At 48.1% G+C, this 16,676-nt stretch overlaps 1 protein-coding gene across 1 annotated transcript in view; it reads left to right on the top strand.

Annotated features, from left to right (window-relative positions):
• Positions 1 to 9,963, top strand: part of LOC119357732 (fasciclin-like arabinogalactan protein 2) — an 86,336-nt gene extending 76,373 nt beyond the window's left edge. Inside the window, exons 2-3 of the mRNA XM_037624584.1 lie at positions 8,713 to 9,086; positions 9,261 to 9,963. Coding sequence (XP_037480481.1) covers positions 8,713 to 9,086; positions 9,261 to 9,642 — 756 coding nt within the window. The 3' untranslated portion in view covers positions 9,643 to 9,963. The remainder of the gene's footprint in view (positions 1 to 8,712; positions 9,087 to 9,260) is intronic.
• Positions 9,964 to 16,676: the final 6,713 nt, after the last annotated feature.

The following is a 16,676-nucleotide window of genomic DNA, read 5'->3' as shown; positions in this document are numbered from 1 at the left end:
TCGTAGAAAATTTATTTTCTTGTTACGATGATTTCCCACTTCACTCTGAAATTCCTTGAACTTTTCAAATGTTTCAGACTTATGTTTCTTCAAGTAGATATACCCATATCTACTCAAATCATCTGTGAAGGTCATAAAATAACGATAACCCCGCGAGCCTCAACACTCATCGGACCTCATACATCAGTATGTATTATATCCAATAAGTCAGTTCCTTGCTCCATTGTTCTGGAGAATGGAGTCTTAGTCATCTTTGCCCATGAGGCATGGTTCGCAAGCATCAACTGGTTCATAATCAAGTGATTCCAAAAGCCCATCAGTATGGATTTTCTTCATGCACTTTACACCAATATGACCTAAACGGCAGTGCCACAAATAAGTTGCACTATCATTATTAACTTTGCATCTTTTGGCTTCAATATTATGAATATGTGTATCACTATGATCGAGATTCAAGAAACCATTTTCATTGGGTGTATAACCGTAGAAGGTTTTATTCATGTAAACAGAATAACAATTATATATTCTCTAACTTAAATGAATAATTGTATTGCAATAAACATGATCAGATCATATTCATGCTCAATGCAAACACCAAATAACACTTATTTAGGTTCAACACTAATCCCGAAAGTATAGGGAGTGTGCGATGATGATCATATCATTCTTGGAACTACTTCCAACACACATCGTTACTTCACCCTTAACTAGTCTATGTTCATTCTGCAACTCCCGTTTCAAGTTACTACTCTTAGCAACTGAACTAATATCAAATACCGAGGGGTTGCTATAAACACTAGTAAAGTACACATCAATAACATGTATATCCAATATACGTTTGTTCACCTTGCCATCCTTCTTATCCGCCAAATACTTGGGGCAGTTCCGCTTCCAGTGACTAGTCCCTTTGCAGTAAAAGCACTTAGTCTCAGGCTTAGGTCCAGACTTGGGCTTCTTCACTTGAGCAGCAACTTGTTTGTCGTTCTTCTTGAAGTTCCCCTTCTTCCCTTTGCCCTTTTCTTGAAACTAGTGGTCTTTTTAACCATCAACACTTGATGCTTTTCTTGATTTCTACCTTCGTCGATTTCAGCATCACGAAGAGCTTGGGAATCGTTTCCATTATCCCTTGCATATTATAGTTCATCACAAAGTTCTAGCAACTTGGTGATAGTGACTAGAGAACTTTGTCAATCACTATCTTATCTGGAAGATTAACTCCCACTTGATCCAGGTGATTGTAGTACTCAGACAATCTAAGCACATGCTTACTGGTTGAGCTATTCTCCTCCATCTTGTAGGCAAAGTAATGTCAGAGGTCTCATACCTCTTGACACGGGCATGAGTATGAAATACCAATTTCAACTCTTGGAACATCTTATATGCTCCGTGGCGTTCAAAACATTTTTGAAGTCCCGGTTCTAAGCCGTAAAGTATGGTGCACTAAACTATCAAGTAGTTATCATACCGAGCTTTTGTCAAAAAAGTTCAAAACGTCTGCATCTGCTCCTGCAATAGTTATGTCACCTAGCGGTGCATCAAGGACATAATACTTCTGTGTAGTAATGAGGATAATCCTCAGATCGCGGAGCTAGTCCGCATCTTTGCTACTAACATCTTTCAACTTATTTTTCTTTAGGAACATATCAAAAATAAAACAGGGGAGCTAAACATGAGCTTTTGATCTACAACATAGATATGCTAATACTACCAGGACTAAGTTCATGATAAATTAAAGTTCAGTTAATCATATTACTTAAGAACTTCCACTTAGATAGACATCCCTCTAATCATCTAAGTGATCACGTGATCCAAATCAACTAAACCATGTCCGATCATCACGTGAGATGGAGTAGTTTTCAATGGTGAACATCACTATGTTGATCATATCTACTATATGATTCACGCTCGACCTTTCGGTCTCAGTGTTCCGAGGCCATATCTGCATATGCTAGGCTCGTCAAGTTTAACCCGAGTATTCTGCATGTGCAAAACTGGCTTGCACCCGTTGTAGATGAACGTAGAGCTTATCACACCCGATCATCATGTGGTGTCTCGGCACGACGAACTTTGGCAATAGTGCATACTCGGGGAGAACACTTTTATCTTGAATTTTAGTGAGAGATCATCTTATAATGCTACCGTTGAACTAAGCAAAATAAGATGTATAAAAGATAAACATCACATGCAATCATAATATGTGACATGATATGGCCATCATCGTCTTGTGCTTTTGATCTCCATCTCCAAAGTATTGTCATGATCTCCATTATTATCGGCATGACACTATGATCTCTATCATCTTGATCTTTTATCAACGTGTCGTCACATGGTCATCTCACCACCTATTGCTTTTGCAACTATTGCTATCACATAGCGATAAAGTAAAGCAATTACATAACACTTGCATCTTATGCAAATAAAGAGACAACCATAAGGATCCTGCCAGTAGCCGATAACTTTAACAAAACATGATCATCTCATACAGCAATTTATATTTCATCACGTCTTGACCATATCACATCACAACATGCCCTGCAAAAACAAGCTAGACGTCCTCTACTTTGTTGTTGCAAGTTTTACGTGGCTGCTACGGGCTGAGCAAGCACCGTTATTACCTACGCATCAAAACCACAACGATAGTTTGTCAAGTTAGTGCTGTTTTAACCTTCTCAAGGACCGGGCGTAGCCATACTCGGTTCAACTAAAGTTGGAGAAACTGACACCCGCCAGCCACCTATGTGCAAAGCACGTCGGTAGAACCAGTCTCGCGTAAGCGTACGCATATTGTCAGTCCGGGCCGCTTCATCCAATAATACCGCCGAACCAAAGTGTGACATGCTGGTAAGCAGTATGACTTGTATCGCCCACAACTCACTTGTGTTCTACATGTGCATATAACATCTACGCATAAAACCAGGCTCGGATGCCACTGTTGGGGAACATAGTAATTTCAAAAAAAATCCTACGCACACACATGATCATGGTGATGCATAGCAATGAGAGGGGAGAGTGTGTCCACGTACCCTCGTAGACCAAATGCGGAAGCGTTAGCACAACGCGGTTGATGTAGTCGTATGTCTTCACAATCCGACCGATCCAAGTACCGAATACACGGCACCTCCGAGTTCTGCACACGTTCAACTCGATGACGTCCCGCGAGCTCCGATCTAGCAAAGCTTCACATGAGAGTTTCATCAGCATGACAGCATGGTGATGGTGATGATGATGCTACCAACGCAGGGCTTCGCCTAAGCACCACTACGATATAACCGAGATGGAATATGGTGGAGGGGGCACCGCACACGGCTGGAATAGATCAACAGATCAACTTGTGTGTCTTGGGGTGCCCCCTGCCCCCGTATATAAAGGAGTGAGGGAGGAGGAGGCCGGCCCTAGGAGGGGCGCTCCAAGGGAGTAGGATTCCTACTCCTAGTAGGAGTAGGTTTCCTTCTTTCCTAGTCCAACTAGGAGAACGGGGAAAGGAGGGGAAGGGGAGAAGGAAGGGAGAGGGGGGCCGCGCCCCAAACCCCTTGTCCAATTCGGATTGGGCTTGGGAGGGGCGCGCGCCACCTCCTGGCTGCTGCCTCTCCTTCCCATTAAGGCCCATTAAGGCCCATTGACTCCCCGGACGAATTCCCGTAACTCCCCGGTACTCCGAAAAATACCCGAATCACTCGGAATATTTCCGATGTCCGAATATAGCCTTCCAATATATCGATCTTTATGTCTCGACCATTTCGAGACTCCTCGTCATGTCCCCGATCTCATCTGGGACTCCGAACTACCTTCGATACATCAAATCACATAAACTCATAATATCGATCGTCACCGAACTTTAAGCGTGCGGACCCTACGGGTTTGAGAACTATGTAGACATGACCGAGACACGTCTCCGGTCAATAAACAATACCAAAATCTGGATGCTGATATTGGCTCCTACATATTCTACAAAGATCTTTATCGGTCAAACCGCATAACAACATACGTTGTTCCCTTTGTCATTGGTATGTTACTTGCCCGAGATTCGATCGTCGGTATCTCAATACCTAATTCAATATCGTTACCGGAAAGTCTCTTTACTCGTTCCGTAATGCATCATCCTACAACTAACTCATTAGTTACATTGCTTGCAAGGCTTATAGTGATGTGCATTACCGAGAGGGCCCAGAGATACCTCTCCGACAATCGGAGTGACAAATCCTAATCTCGAAATACGCCAACTCAACCATTACCTTCGATGACACCTGTAGAGCACCTTTATAATCACCCAGTTACGTGTGACGTTTGGTAGCACACAAAATGTTCCTTCGGTAAACGGGAGTTGCATAATCTCATAGTCATAGGAACATGTATAAGTCATGAAGAAAGCAATAGCAACATACTAAATGATCAAGTGCTAAGCTAACGGAATGGGTCAAGTCAATCACATCATTCTCCTAATGATGTGATCCCATTAATCAAATGACAACTCATGTCTATGGCTAGGAAACATAACCATCTTTGATCAACGAGCTAGTCAAGTAGAGCCATACTAGTGAAACTTTGTTTGTATATGTATTCACACATGTATTATGTTTCCGGTTAATCTAGCATGAATAATAAACATTTATCATGATATAAGGAAATAAATAATAACTTTATTATTGCCTCTAGGGCATATTTCTTCAATAATTACATAATTGGATCATATAACTATCTCTCAACATGCAACAAAGAGTCACTCCAAAGTCACTAATAGCGGAGAACAAACGAAGAGATTATGGTAGGGTATGAAACCTCCTCAAAGTTATTCTTTCTGATCGATCTATTCAAGAGTTCGTACTAGAATAACACCTTAAGACACAAATCAACCAAAACCCTAATGTCACCTAGATACTCCAATGTCACCTCAACTATCCGTGGGTATGATTATACGATATGCATCACACAATCTCAGATTCATCTATTCAACCAACACAAAGAACTTTAAAGAGTGCCCCAAAGTTTCTACCGGAGAGTCAAGACGAAAACGTGTGCCAACCCCTATGCATAAGTTCACGAGGTCACGCAACTCGCAAGTTGATCACCAAAACATACATCAAGTGGATCACGTGATATCCCATTGTCACCACTGATAAGCACATGCAAGACATACATCAAGTGTTCTCAAATCCTTAAAGACTCAATCCGAAAAGATAACTTCAAAGGGAAAACTCAATTCATCACAAGAGAGTAGAGGGGGAGAAACATCATAAGATCCAAATATAATAGCAAAGCTCGCGATACATCAAGATCGTGCGACTCAAGAACACGAGAGAGAGAGAGAGAGAGAGAGAGAGAGAGAGAGGGAGATCAAACACATAGCTACTGGTACATACCCTCAGCACCGAGGGTGAACTACTCCCTCCTCGTCATGGAGAGCGCCGGGATGATGAAGATGGCCACCGGAGAGGGATTCCCCCCTCTGGCAGGGTGCCGGAATGGGTCTAGATTGGTTTTCGGTGGCTATGGAGGCTCCTGGCGGTGGAACTCCTGATCTATTATGCTCCCCGATGTTTTAGGGTATATGGACATATATAGGCAAAAGAAGTTGGTCAGGGGAGCCACGAGGGTGGGGGCGCGCCTCCCTGCCTCGTGGCTTCCTCGAAGCTTCCCTGACGTCTACTCTAGGTCTCCTGGATTGCTTCCGTTCCAAAAATAACTCTCCCAAAGGTTTCATTCTGTTTGGACTCCGTTTGATATTCCTTTTCTTCGAAACACTGAAATAGGCAAGAAAACAACAATTTGGGCTGGGCCTCCGGTTAATAGGTTAGTCCCAAAAATAATATAAATGTGTATAATAAAGCCCATAAACATCCGAAACAGATAATATAATAGCATGGATACTTCATAAATTATAGATACGTTGGAGACGTATCAGAGATGATACCACGGGCTATTTTCAACCGGTTTGGACGGCGGTCATGTAATAGGATAGACAATTAGTGATCCTATCTTTTTATGCTAGCCGGTTGTGGCTTTTCTATTTCTTTTTAGCTCTTTGTGAGCCTTTTTCGTTCTTTGTTCGAGACATGAAGACTTGTGTTGAACCTTTTGCTTATTAATAATTATGGCTGTATACATCGTTCTGATGCACAGGCCGGGGATCACCCCCTTTTTGACAAAATAGGAAAAAGAAAATCTTTCAGCTAGAGGAAGATGAGGGGACGATTGTGGGTCAGGATAACCTCAAATTGTACATCACCAATTACTACAAATAGTTGTTTGGGGCTCTTGAAGATAGTTTTGTATCCTTAGACGAGTCGAGGGTTGACGATATACCTCAACTTGCGATGGATGAGAACGAAATCTTAACCGCCCAGTTTTCGGAGAAAGAGGTGTTTGACGCAATTTCACAGATGAAGAATAATAAAGCTCCTGGACCGGATGGATTTCCGACTGGGTTTTATAAAAGATGTTGACATATTATTAAGGGTGATTTGCTTCCAATGTTCCATGATTTGTTCTCTGGGCATTTGCAGTTATTTCACTTGAATTTCGGAACGATTACTCTCCTCTCTAAGAAAACAGATGTGGTGCGGATTGAGCAGTTCCGACCGATATGTCTTCTCAATGTCAGTTTTAAAATCTTTACCAAGGTGGGGACGAATAGGCTAACACAGATTGCACATAGTGTGGTACAGCCATCTCAAACAGCCTTCATGCCGGATAGAAACATCCTAGAAGGGGTCGTCGTCCTTCATGAAATGCTCCATGAGATCCACACGAAAAAACTAGATGGAGTAGTTTTTAAGGTGGACTTTGAGAAAGCGTACGATAAAGTTAAATGGCCATTTCATCAGCAAGCCTTGCGGATGAAAGGATTTGATCAGTCCTGGAGAAAGCAGGTAGAGTCCTTTACGCAAAAAGGCAGTGTCAGAATCAAAGTAAATGGTGACATAGGTCATTATTTCCAGACACATAAGTGTCTGAGACAGGAGACCCGATGTCACCTATTTTGTTCAACATTGTAGTGGACATGTTGACGATACTAATAGGGAGAGCTAAAGATAATGGCTAGGTAGGTGGGCTCATTTCGCATTTAGTGGACGGAGGAGTTTCCATCCTACAATATGCTGATGATACTATCATCTTTATGGAGCATGATCTGGCGAAAGTAAAAAAACATGAAGCTTCTGCTATGCCTTTTCGAGCAGTTGTCGGGACTAAAGATTAACTTCCATAAGAGTGAATTGTTTTGCTTTGGGAGAGCTAAAGATGAACAAGAAGCTTACAAACAACTATTTGGATGTGAATTGGGCTCGATGCCATTTACATATCTAGGCATACCGATTCACCATCGCAAGCTTTCCAACAACGAATGGAAGTGTATTGAGGATCAATTTGAAAAGAAGCTTAGTTGCTGGAAGGGCAAACTAATGTCATATGGAGGCCGACTAATTCTCATTAATTCGGTGCTCACAAGTATGCCAATGTTTCTTTTGTCCTTCTTTGAAGTCCCGGTTGGGGTTCGGAAAAGATTGGACTTTTATCGATGTCGTTTTTTCTGGCAGAGTGATGAGTTAAAGAGGAAGTACAGACTTGCTAAATGGGATATTATCTATAGGCCAAAAGACTAAGGTGGGCTTGGAATTGAAAATTTAAAGACGAAGAACAGATGTCTTCTCAGCAAATGGTTGTACAAGCTATCTTAGAGACCAATGCCACTTGGGCCTAGATTCCGCGTAATAAATACCTTAATTCTAAAACCTTGTCTCAGGTGACGGTCGGACTGACCAACTCACCGTTTTGTAAAGGACTGATGAGAGTTAGATCAGTATTTTTCTATAGGGCAAAATTCATTATTGGTACAGGTACTTCCACGAGATTCTGGGAGGATACATGGTTAGGGGAGATACCTCTAGCTATCAAATTTCCTTCTCTCTATAATATTGTTCAGCATAGAGATTCTTAAAATGCTTTGAGAAACGGCAAAAGCAAGTGTAAGGCCTACGAGTAGTCATATTTGGGATCCAGGTCGAAGAAAAGGGCACGTCATGTTTAGGGAGGTGAATGTAAAAGTTAAACACGACCGTGTAATAGGTGTCCGTGTAGGATTAGAAAAGTAAGCTGAGTTCTAGTAGGATTACTAGTCCGAGTCAAGTATCTAATCCCTACATGGACGTGTATATAAGCACCGGCAAGGCTGCTTTGTAACACACAACGGAAAAAGCAATACAAAGTACTACCAGGCTTGAGACGAGCCTGTAGCTATCCATCCGGTCTTTCGTTCGCAAAGTTTACGTGAGCTCTCGCCGGAGACGTTCCGTCGAAGATCAAATCGATCCTGTTGGCGCTAGTGCAAACCGAGCCAGAAGCAAAGTTCGCGTACACGTATGTACGCCTACGTGAGGAGGCTAGGCGCGTGTGCTACTGCTAACCAAGCCAGCAGCTTGCCTGTGTGCTTGTCTAGCCAGCTTTGCACTGTGTGTGCACAGCTTCTGGTGAATCGATCTAGCGCTATAAAACCAACAACCTCGCAGTTCCCCTACCTGATAACCTCCGTCAGGGTCACCGTGTATAAATACTCACCCACTTGCCAGTAGCCACTCCTCTCTCTCTCTCACTGAACTGCTACTACCACCAGCTTGCCAGCAGCCACTCACCAACTTCTCTCTCTCTCTCTCTCTCTCTCTCTCTCTCTCTCTCTCACGCTCTCTTAGCTAGCTCGTGTCGCGCGTGGTGGGCCCTCAGCTTCTGCTCCTTCTTCTGCTCGTCGTATCTGGAGGCGTTGCCGCTGCCGGCGCCGACGACGCCGGGCTGCCCCGACTCGAGTTCCGAGGCGTCGTCTACTCTGGCCTTGGGAACGCGTCCGTCGCGCCGGAGGAGCTGGCGTTCATGGACGTCATCTCCGCGGACGGCGCCTGCGGGCGCTTCGCCCGCCTCGTCGCCGAGACGGGGAACGCGGGCGCGGTCTTCCGGGAGCGCGTCACGGGCGGCGGCGGCCTCACGGTGTTCTGCCCCGAGGACAAGGCCCTCGCTGAGTTCGAGCCGACGTTCCGAAGCCTCGGCGCCGACGACCGGCTCGCCGTGCTGCTGTACCACGCCACGGCGGCATGCTACGGCCAGTGGCGGCTCCAGGAATTTGCAACCGGGTATTTATGTGTATTCATTTTGCTAAAATCATTGCTGTTTTTTAAAAATTGTCACTCTTTTGCCAAAATCAACTCTGTTTTGTAAAAATCATGGGTATTCACATGAAGACACAAGAATACCCCTAGCGTCGCCCCTGCCTACGGCAGGAAGCATTTCCAGGCGTTCGACTGGGTGGCGGTGAGCACGCTGGCCGTCGACGCGGCCACCAACAAAGGCATCGCCATCACCCTCCGCGATGACGGGGACACGGTGGAGATGTGGCCGTCGCCGCCGTCATGGGAGGGCGCTGCCAGGGTGACCAAGACGGCGTCCGAGGAGCCCCCACTTGCCGTGTACGTCGTCGACGCCGTGCTGGTGCCGAGCCATGTGCGACGGCTGCTGGATGGGGGCGACGAGGTGGCTGGTGACGCTGGTCTGGGCTGGTTGGACTACCGCATGCCGCTCTGGGTAACCCTGCTACTCGTGGCCGTGGCGAACCTGGGGAACATGGCGGACACCTTGATCAGATTTCTTGTCACCTTCAACTGAGGCCGCAGGATGCACTGAACAACATCAAGAAGAAGAAGGCCGCTCTGTTAGAGTTTTAATCTGTCTACTTAGGTTTAACGCAGAGTCATTGTTGGGTGGGTGTTTGCTCATGAGTCAGTGCACGTGTTGGTACTCGGTAGTACTGTACACGCTATGTGTTTATTAGGTTTAGCTCGTCATGTTGCTGCAAATTAAATGCCTCGTGTATGTCGCCACTTGCCAGTCGTCAGTGGGATGGGAATGTATGCTCCAGAGTCCAGCAGAGTCCCTGTCTGGTTTGCTGCTTGGCTCATGCATGTGCCGCAGCTTAATTACATCGCCTAGAAATGAAAGGGCTCCAGTTGCCCATGTGTAGCCAAATCAAGTCTCTGCGTTCATTACACCGATATTGCATGTTAGCAAAGCCTAGACTTGATTCACTTGTCCTCCATCAGTAAAGTTTGTCTACATTACCTGCCGGTAAAACATCCACCGTTACTCGCCTCGTCTAGACGTGTCCTGCTTAGATATTGACAAATAGCACTTGGAGGAAATGAAATACACAACACCATGGACCCCACCTCTCAGCCACCCAATACGAAATTTTGGCAGGGCTGACTTGGTCGCGCACGAAGATGGCGGTGCGGTGCACTTGAAGATGAGGATGTAGGCGGGCCTAACGTTGGTGCGTCACAAGAAGGTGGCATGATCAGCGCCAACACAGAGAGGCAGCGGCCCAGACATGGATCCGACATCACACACGTCACCGCCCTTTGTTGTCCTCCCCGATGGGGAGTTCCTCCACGACTAGCTCACATGGTACCCTGGAACGCTTGTCCCTGCCATCACGATGCGCTCGAATGGCAAGCTCTCATTCATCTTCAAGCTATTTCCATAGCTCCGCTGACGCCGGTGCTTTAGTTTTCTCGGTGTAAGATCAATGATGATTTTGTGATGTCGAGATGATTTGCACGTGTGCTGTGCATATTCAACTCGTGGGTCGTGGCCACATTTTCTCGATCTGGTCATTGGTGTATGCACATTTTCTTCCTGTGAGTGTCCATGGGCTTCATGGTTCAAATGTTTAGGTGCTCGCTAGGATGTTTAGGATAGGGGGTTCACTTTTGGTTTCCCTTGTGCTTTTATGTTTTCTTCCTGATAAAATCTTTTCCAATGAATATGGAATGCATGACATTTCTGGTTAACACTTGCCTTTGAATTCAAGCATGTTCATTACAAATCTGAAATGAATGTGTAGTGTGTTTGAAACTGTGGAATAGTTTTACAAAGCAACTGAAACATTTATGTAAATGCGATTGAAGTTGTTGATTTGGAAAAATCTATCTAAAACATTTTCAATATGTAAGGAACGAAAAGGTTTGGGGTTTAATTAGGATCCTCACTTTGTTGATCACATTCTAGACATGTTGCAAGGGTGCACAGCCCGACCCGTCACATCATAGAGGGTATTTGTGTCTTTATCGTCTGCATTGTGAAATAAAGGATACCCCTCCGGCCTCAGCATCATTGCGATGCACGCAACCAACTTTATTCGACCCATTACTAGGGCTTATGAATTTAAAGTCAGATGTATTTTGTGTCTGCCTTCTAAAAAAGCATCATAATTTCTTGGTGTACATGTCAAGAGGTAGATCCTCGCTTTGCCGAGGAGAAAGATGCAACAATCGTCTAATTAGCGGTCAAATGCGCGGAAAATCAAGTGAAAGGTGCATGGTACACGAACTTCTCTTTTTCGCTCACATGGAACGCTGGTCACGTCTTTCCGTATTTGCACAAAGGTAAAGATCGGCGAATCTACCTCCACGGCTTTGCTTCGCAGTACAGGAAACTGCATATGTTCATACAATTAGTGTTAGAATTAAATTTAAGACATACCATCGATCATCTGAGGACCAAGCAATTACACGAGCACAACATCAAGATTTGTTAACGAGGTTCACCGATATGGTTACATTCCCAGGGCCTGACTATGGGCGCTCCTTCTCATGACACCGTCACAATACCGCACACCGGCCACCCGGGCGCCGGCACACGCTGTCGGCTCCCCCTTGCACGTCTGTGCTATTATGTTGGCATAGATTACATCGTGTGTCTACCCCCACTATATATGAGAGGCCTAAAATACAAGTGTCCTATTAGGACAGGACTCCATATCCTATCTGAACACAATACTACTATAAGTCCAACTGTAACCTACCTTGTACATTATATTCGACACAACTCTAACAAACTTCATCTTGACGAATATACTCCACCACCCTGGATTTATCCATGCGTCAAATTTCCATGTACATTGGACTTGAGCTTATCCCATGAGTACCGCTGCTACTCCAAAGACTCCATATGACTCCACCTACAATTTGTAGTCCCTTCTTTTCTTGAGTACAGTCAACACTCGAGCAAAATCAAGTTCCACATTACTCTAGTTTGCGCTCTCAACTTCCAGAGTATCAGTCCAACGCCATCACACATTGATCACTGGCCTGCGTGAAAGTAAACAACTCACATATTGGGTGTCACACATAAGAGTTACCTGAACTCAACATCACCGCTCCTTTCTTGACCGTCTGTCTGAAACTTGAAGGAATTTCACCATTGCTTGTAATCATCCCGAGTCAAATTCGCAGTTGTCTCACCACATGTATGACCGCTAGAGTCCTGGCCCGTCTCCATGCCCCGTGCGTGCCGCACGCCTCGCCGCTATTAGCGTGTCGAGCCTCCGCTGTCCCGGTCGAGTCTCAAGGGTCACGAACCCACACCACTCAACCCCCACTGCAGAGTACCACCGATCATCATCGACCGATGACGAGTTTCATGCTTCCATTAGACCATTGGGCTCCAATCTGAACTATGTGCCTCTCGCTTTTTTTTCCTGCTGAATACGCTTTGATTCTCTGCATCCTTACACCATGGCCCCTCAATCCAGCTCCACCTTCAACATGACTCCATGGTTGATGATCAGTCCACCCTGCGTCTCGTTGACTTCAAGCTTCGTGTGCACCATTCTGAATCAACCCCGCGCCATAGTCTTGTCGAAGCCACACAAGCACTCAGGCCCGTGCCGCGTGTTTCCACACCCAGAAATCGGTCACCATCAGCATCACGCTCCTATGTTGTCGTCGCCGATCCCACCTCCGTCTTCTGTTCCAATCGACTTGCGTCGATCCCGTCAGACTGTCTAGTCCGATCCAGCCGAACTTGCCCGGCCGCACGACACACTCAAGTCTCCCAAATCGTCTTCCAAGAATTTCCATTCATCACATGATAATTCCATCTTAGCTGACATGACTTCCCACAACGCCTTCAAGCATCCATGTTGTGCCGACAAAAAATTTCACCCATGTCTGCCATAACCCAAGATTTCCAGTCCCGTCGAAGTTCTCCACCTCAAACCTGATATCCGTTGGCGCCATAGTTCTTTATATGGCTGATTCTGTGAAAAGGTAACCAAGCTTCCCGCGCGATGCACAAGTACTGGCGTACGCATACAGAACCTGATTGATCCATGTACTACTAGTCATTAATTCACGTGAACTTGTCTCCTTGGCTTCAACTTCTGATGCTAGCAATTGCTTTGCCAATGGCCTTGCTAATTCCGATGGATGCATATCCCTTGATAGATTTCTTTTGCTGATTGATCTGCCTCTCTCTGTGTCATTAGAGACCCGGTCTCCTTTTTTCCCTCAAACAATTCTCACGTGGTCTTGCACAACACGCACAACTACACATCCAGACCAGTAGCACCTCTCCGTGGTCTTAGCGCACGCAGCCACGACCTGTGCAAAAAGGGCTCTTGCCTGGACTGAACTCGGCTATGTCCGCTACGGGCACGCGAACGAGAGCTGCTCGCCACGATCCGCCGACGCGACTCGCCGACAATCTTTCCATCTCGGCGTGAGCTCCTTCCCTCAATTCGCACTGCTTCTTGTACGCTGCCGCAAACCGCTCGATTCCCGATTGCTTCTACCCGATCTCGTCAACAGTGCACCCAACGATCTCAAGGAATAATCTTCCGAACATCGTCTTTGTGCCGAACTCGACGATGATCCATCCTCTAAATCAACGAAACCACGGTCTCTTCGAACCTTGCTCTGATACCACTTGTTAGAATTAAATCCGAGACATACCGTCGATCATCTGAGGACCAAGCAATTACACGATCACACACCGAGATTAGTTAACGAGGTTCACCGATATGGCTACATTCCCAGGGCCTGACTATGGGCGCTCCTCCCCATGACACCGTCACAATACCGCACATCGGCCACCCGGGCGCCGGCACACGCTGTCGGCTCCCCCTTGCGCGCATGTGCTATTATGTTGGCATAGGTTACATCGTGTGTCTACTCCCACTATATATGAGAGGCCTAGAATACAAGTGTCCTATTAGGACACGACTCCATATCCTATGTAAACACAATACTACTACAAGTCCAACTGTAACTTACCATGTACACTATATTCGACACAACTCTACCAATTAGAGCAACTTCAATGGGGCAACTCATTTCGTCCGCTGTCGTTCATTTGCATCGGTGCAGACAAAAAAGTCGGCCCAACGCGCCGACCCAAACGGGCGTGTGTCCGCTTTCGTCCGCATGTCGATCCATTCCCAGCCCATTTTTGAGCCGGATTTGCGTTGGCGCGGATACAAGACGGGCGTGCGCGCGCTCGCCCTCTTTCCTCCCCGGCCCCGCTAGTTGGTGGCACATTGGTCTCTCCACATCAAACAGCACACCCTCGCACGCCTGCTTCGTCGCCGACGTCGTCGGCCATTTTTTTGATAAAAAAGGATACGTAGATAGTTCTAGCATATACAGATAAAAGAAAAGACCAACTACTCGTCGATTTTCGACTCCGACTCGGTAATGTCCTCCTCCGACGTCTGAATGTAGGCGTCAGCATGCTGCTCGCCTTCGAAGTCCCAACCCGACGTTTCTCGTAGCTCCAGTTTCAATTGAGCGGCCTGCTTCCGCGCACACTTGTCCTCCCGATAGGCGGCTCACTCCGTCCTTCTCGCGTCCCTCTCCGTCCTCCTTTACTTGTAGAACTGGCACTCGTCGACGATGTCCCGCGAGAAGCATTCGCGCCACACCACCATGGCTTCCACGTCCATCTCGACGACGGCGAGGCGACGCTGGCGCCTCCGGTGGACACGACGATCCTCGTCAGTGAAAAACCATGGGAGAGGCACGAGATCCTACACCCGCTGGCTCGACACGTCGGGAAAATTCATATCCCGACGAGGCCTCGGGAGACGCCACGCCGGCGTGTTGTGCGCGCGGGTCGCCTACTCTACGGTGTCGAAGGTGCCGAGGATGAGACGTTTCTCGCCAAACCAGATCTCGGGGAGAAGGCGCCAGAGCGGCGCTCGCGAACTCCGCGAAAATCCGAATTGCCTAGATGACGCATCAACATGGTGGCGCAGAGGCGGCGAGGCTAGTGAGAGAGGGCGAGACGAGTGGGCGGCGGACAAAGTATGGAAGGAGCGCCTTCTTATAACGAGCGCCGGCCGCGGCGCGCGCGCGAACCTTTCCCGCGCGCTAGAGTGCCAAAACCAGCACGTGCTGGAGCCGCTTTTTCCCCGCGCGCGTGAACCTTTCTCGCACGCTGGAGCGCCAAAACCAGGGCGACGGCATGACCGCTGGCATGATCTAAAGCGCGCGCGGTCATGAAATGGGTCGGCCCGTTGGGCGCACTGCCGACCCAAATCTAAAAGAGGGCGGACGGCGGGCTAGCGGCCAATCCAAACGGACAAAAACACCGCCGTTTGGGTCTTCCCATTGGAATTGCTCTTACAGTGTGTGAACAAGTGTGAGTGATAGCTAGATTCGTCCTACGTTCCACTAGATATCAGTGTCCCAATTACCCTAGCATGTTGCCAGTACTACCGTACCTGATCAAGCTGGGCAAAGGGGTCGTCAAGAAAGGAATTACTTCAAGCTTGAGCACGGGGTGTGTAAGTATAAGAGCATCTCCACCCGTGCCCCCAACAGCCCCCCAGGCCACTTTTTCGGCGCCGGCGCCGAAAAATCGGCCCAGCCGCGCCCCCAGGACTCATTTTTCCGCCGGATTAGGCCGAAACTGGCGCCGGCAGACCCAGGGCGAACCTGGCGCATTGGGGGGCGCCTGGGGACGCCGGACGAAGCGAAAAGGCGCGTGTCTCCTGCTTGTCGGCGAGTGTCTTCCTTTTCCCGCCGTTTCCTCCCCCTTTCTCCCGCCATTCCTCTCACTGCGCGCCACCATGCCGCCGAAGAAATGCACTGCCACCAGGCCCACCGTTGCCGCGGATGCTGATGCCCCGCCGCCGAAGTAGAGGAAGCCGAGGGCGCCGCCGTCAAAGCCGCCTGGGATGTCGAACGCCGAGTGGAAGGCGGACATCGTACGGCGGGCGGCCGCCACCACTGACCGGCAAAACAGGTCCAAGAAGTAGCAAGAGCATGCCGTGGCGGTGGCGGCTAGCGCCCGGATGATGCCTCCTCCCAGCCATCATCAGGTCGCCTGGAGCCAGTCGAGCATCGGGTCGCCAGCCAGCTTTACGCCTCTGCCCCAGCCGTGGGGGTGCGCGTCGTCCCCTGGCTATGGCGACGGTGACGTCCACGGTGGGTTCAACCCCAACACCGCCTTCTCGCACGGGCAGCGCACGCCGTCTCCCGCGTTCGCCGGCGTCTAGTACCCCCCGTACAACTACTCTCCGCCGGACTACGCCGCCTCCCCGACGCCGACAACGACGAATTTGCGTCGTGGTGCCCTGCTCTACTCGCAGGCATCATCGTCGCAACACGGCGGCGAGGAGTCGACGGACGCCGACATGGATGACATCATCACGAGCGGCTCGGCTGTGGCCGCCGCTTCCCCTGGATTCGCCGAGGAGCTCTACGACGCCGCCGATGTGGGCGCCGAGCATGACTTCACCGTCGAGGAGGAGGAGGACGTCGAGGAGGGAGAGGAGGAGGAGCAGGCGCCTGCGGCGGCGAGGAAGGGGACGAAGAGGAAGCGTGGACCCAGGACCGGCGAGCCACGCGTCAAGTGGA

The sequence above is a fragment of the Triticum dicoccoides genome, chromosome 2A (genome assembly GCF_002162155.2).
Source record: "Triticum dicoccoides isolate Atlit2015 ecotype Zavitan chromosome 2A, WEW_v2.0, whole genome shotgun sequence".
NCBI lineage: Eukaryota > Viridiplantae > Streptophyta > Magnoliopsida > Poales > Poaceae > Triticum > Triticum dicoccoides.
The sequence above is the reverse complement of the archived record's forward strand: the minus strand, read 5'-3'. Positions and strand labels throughout refer to the sequence as shown.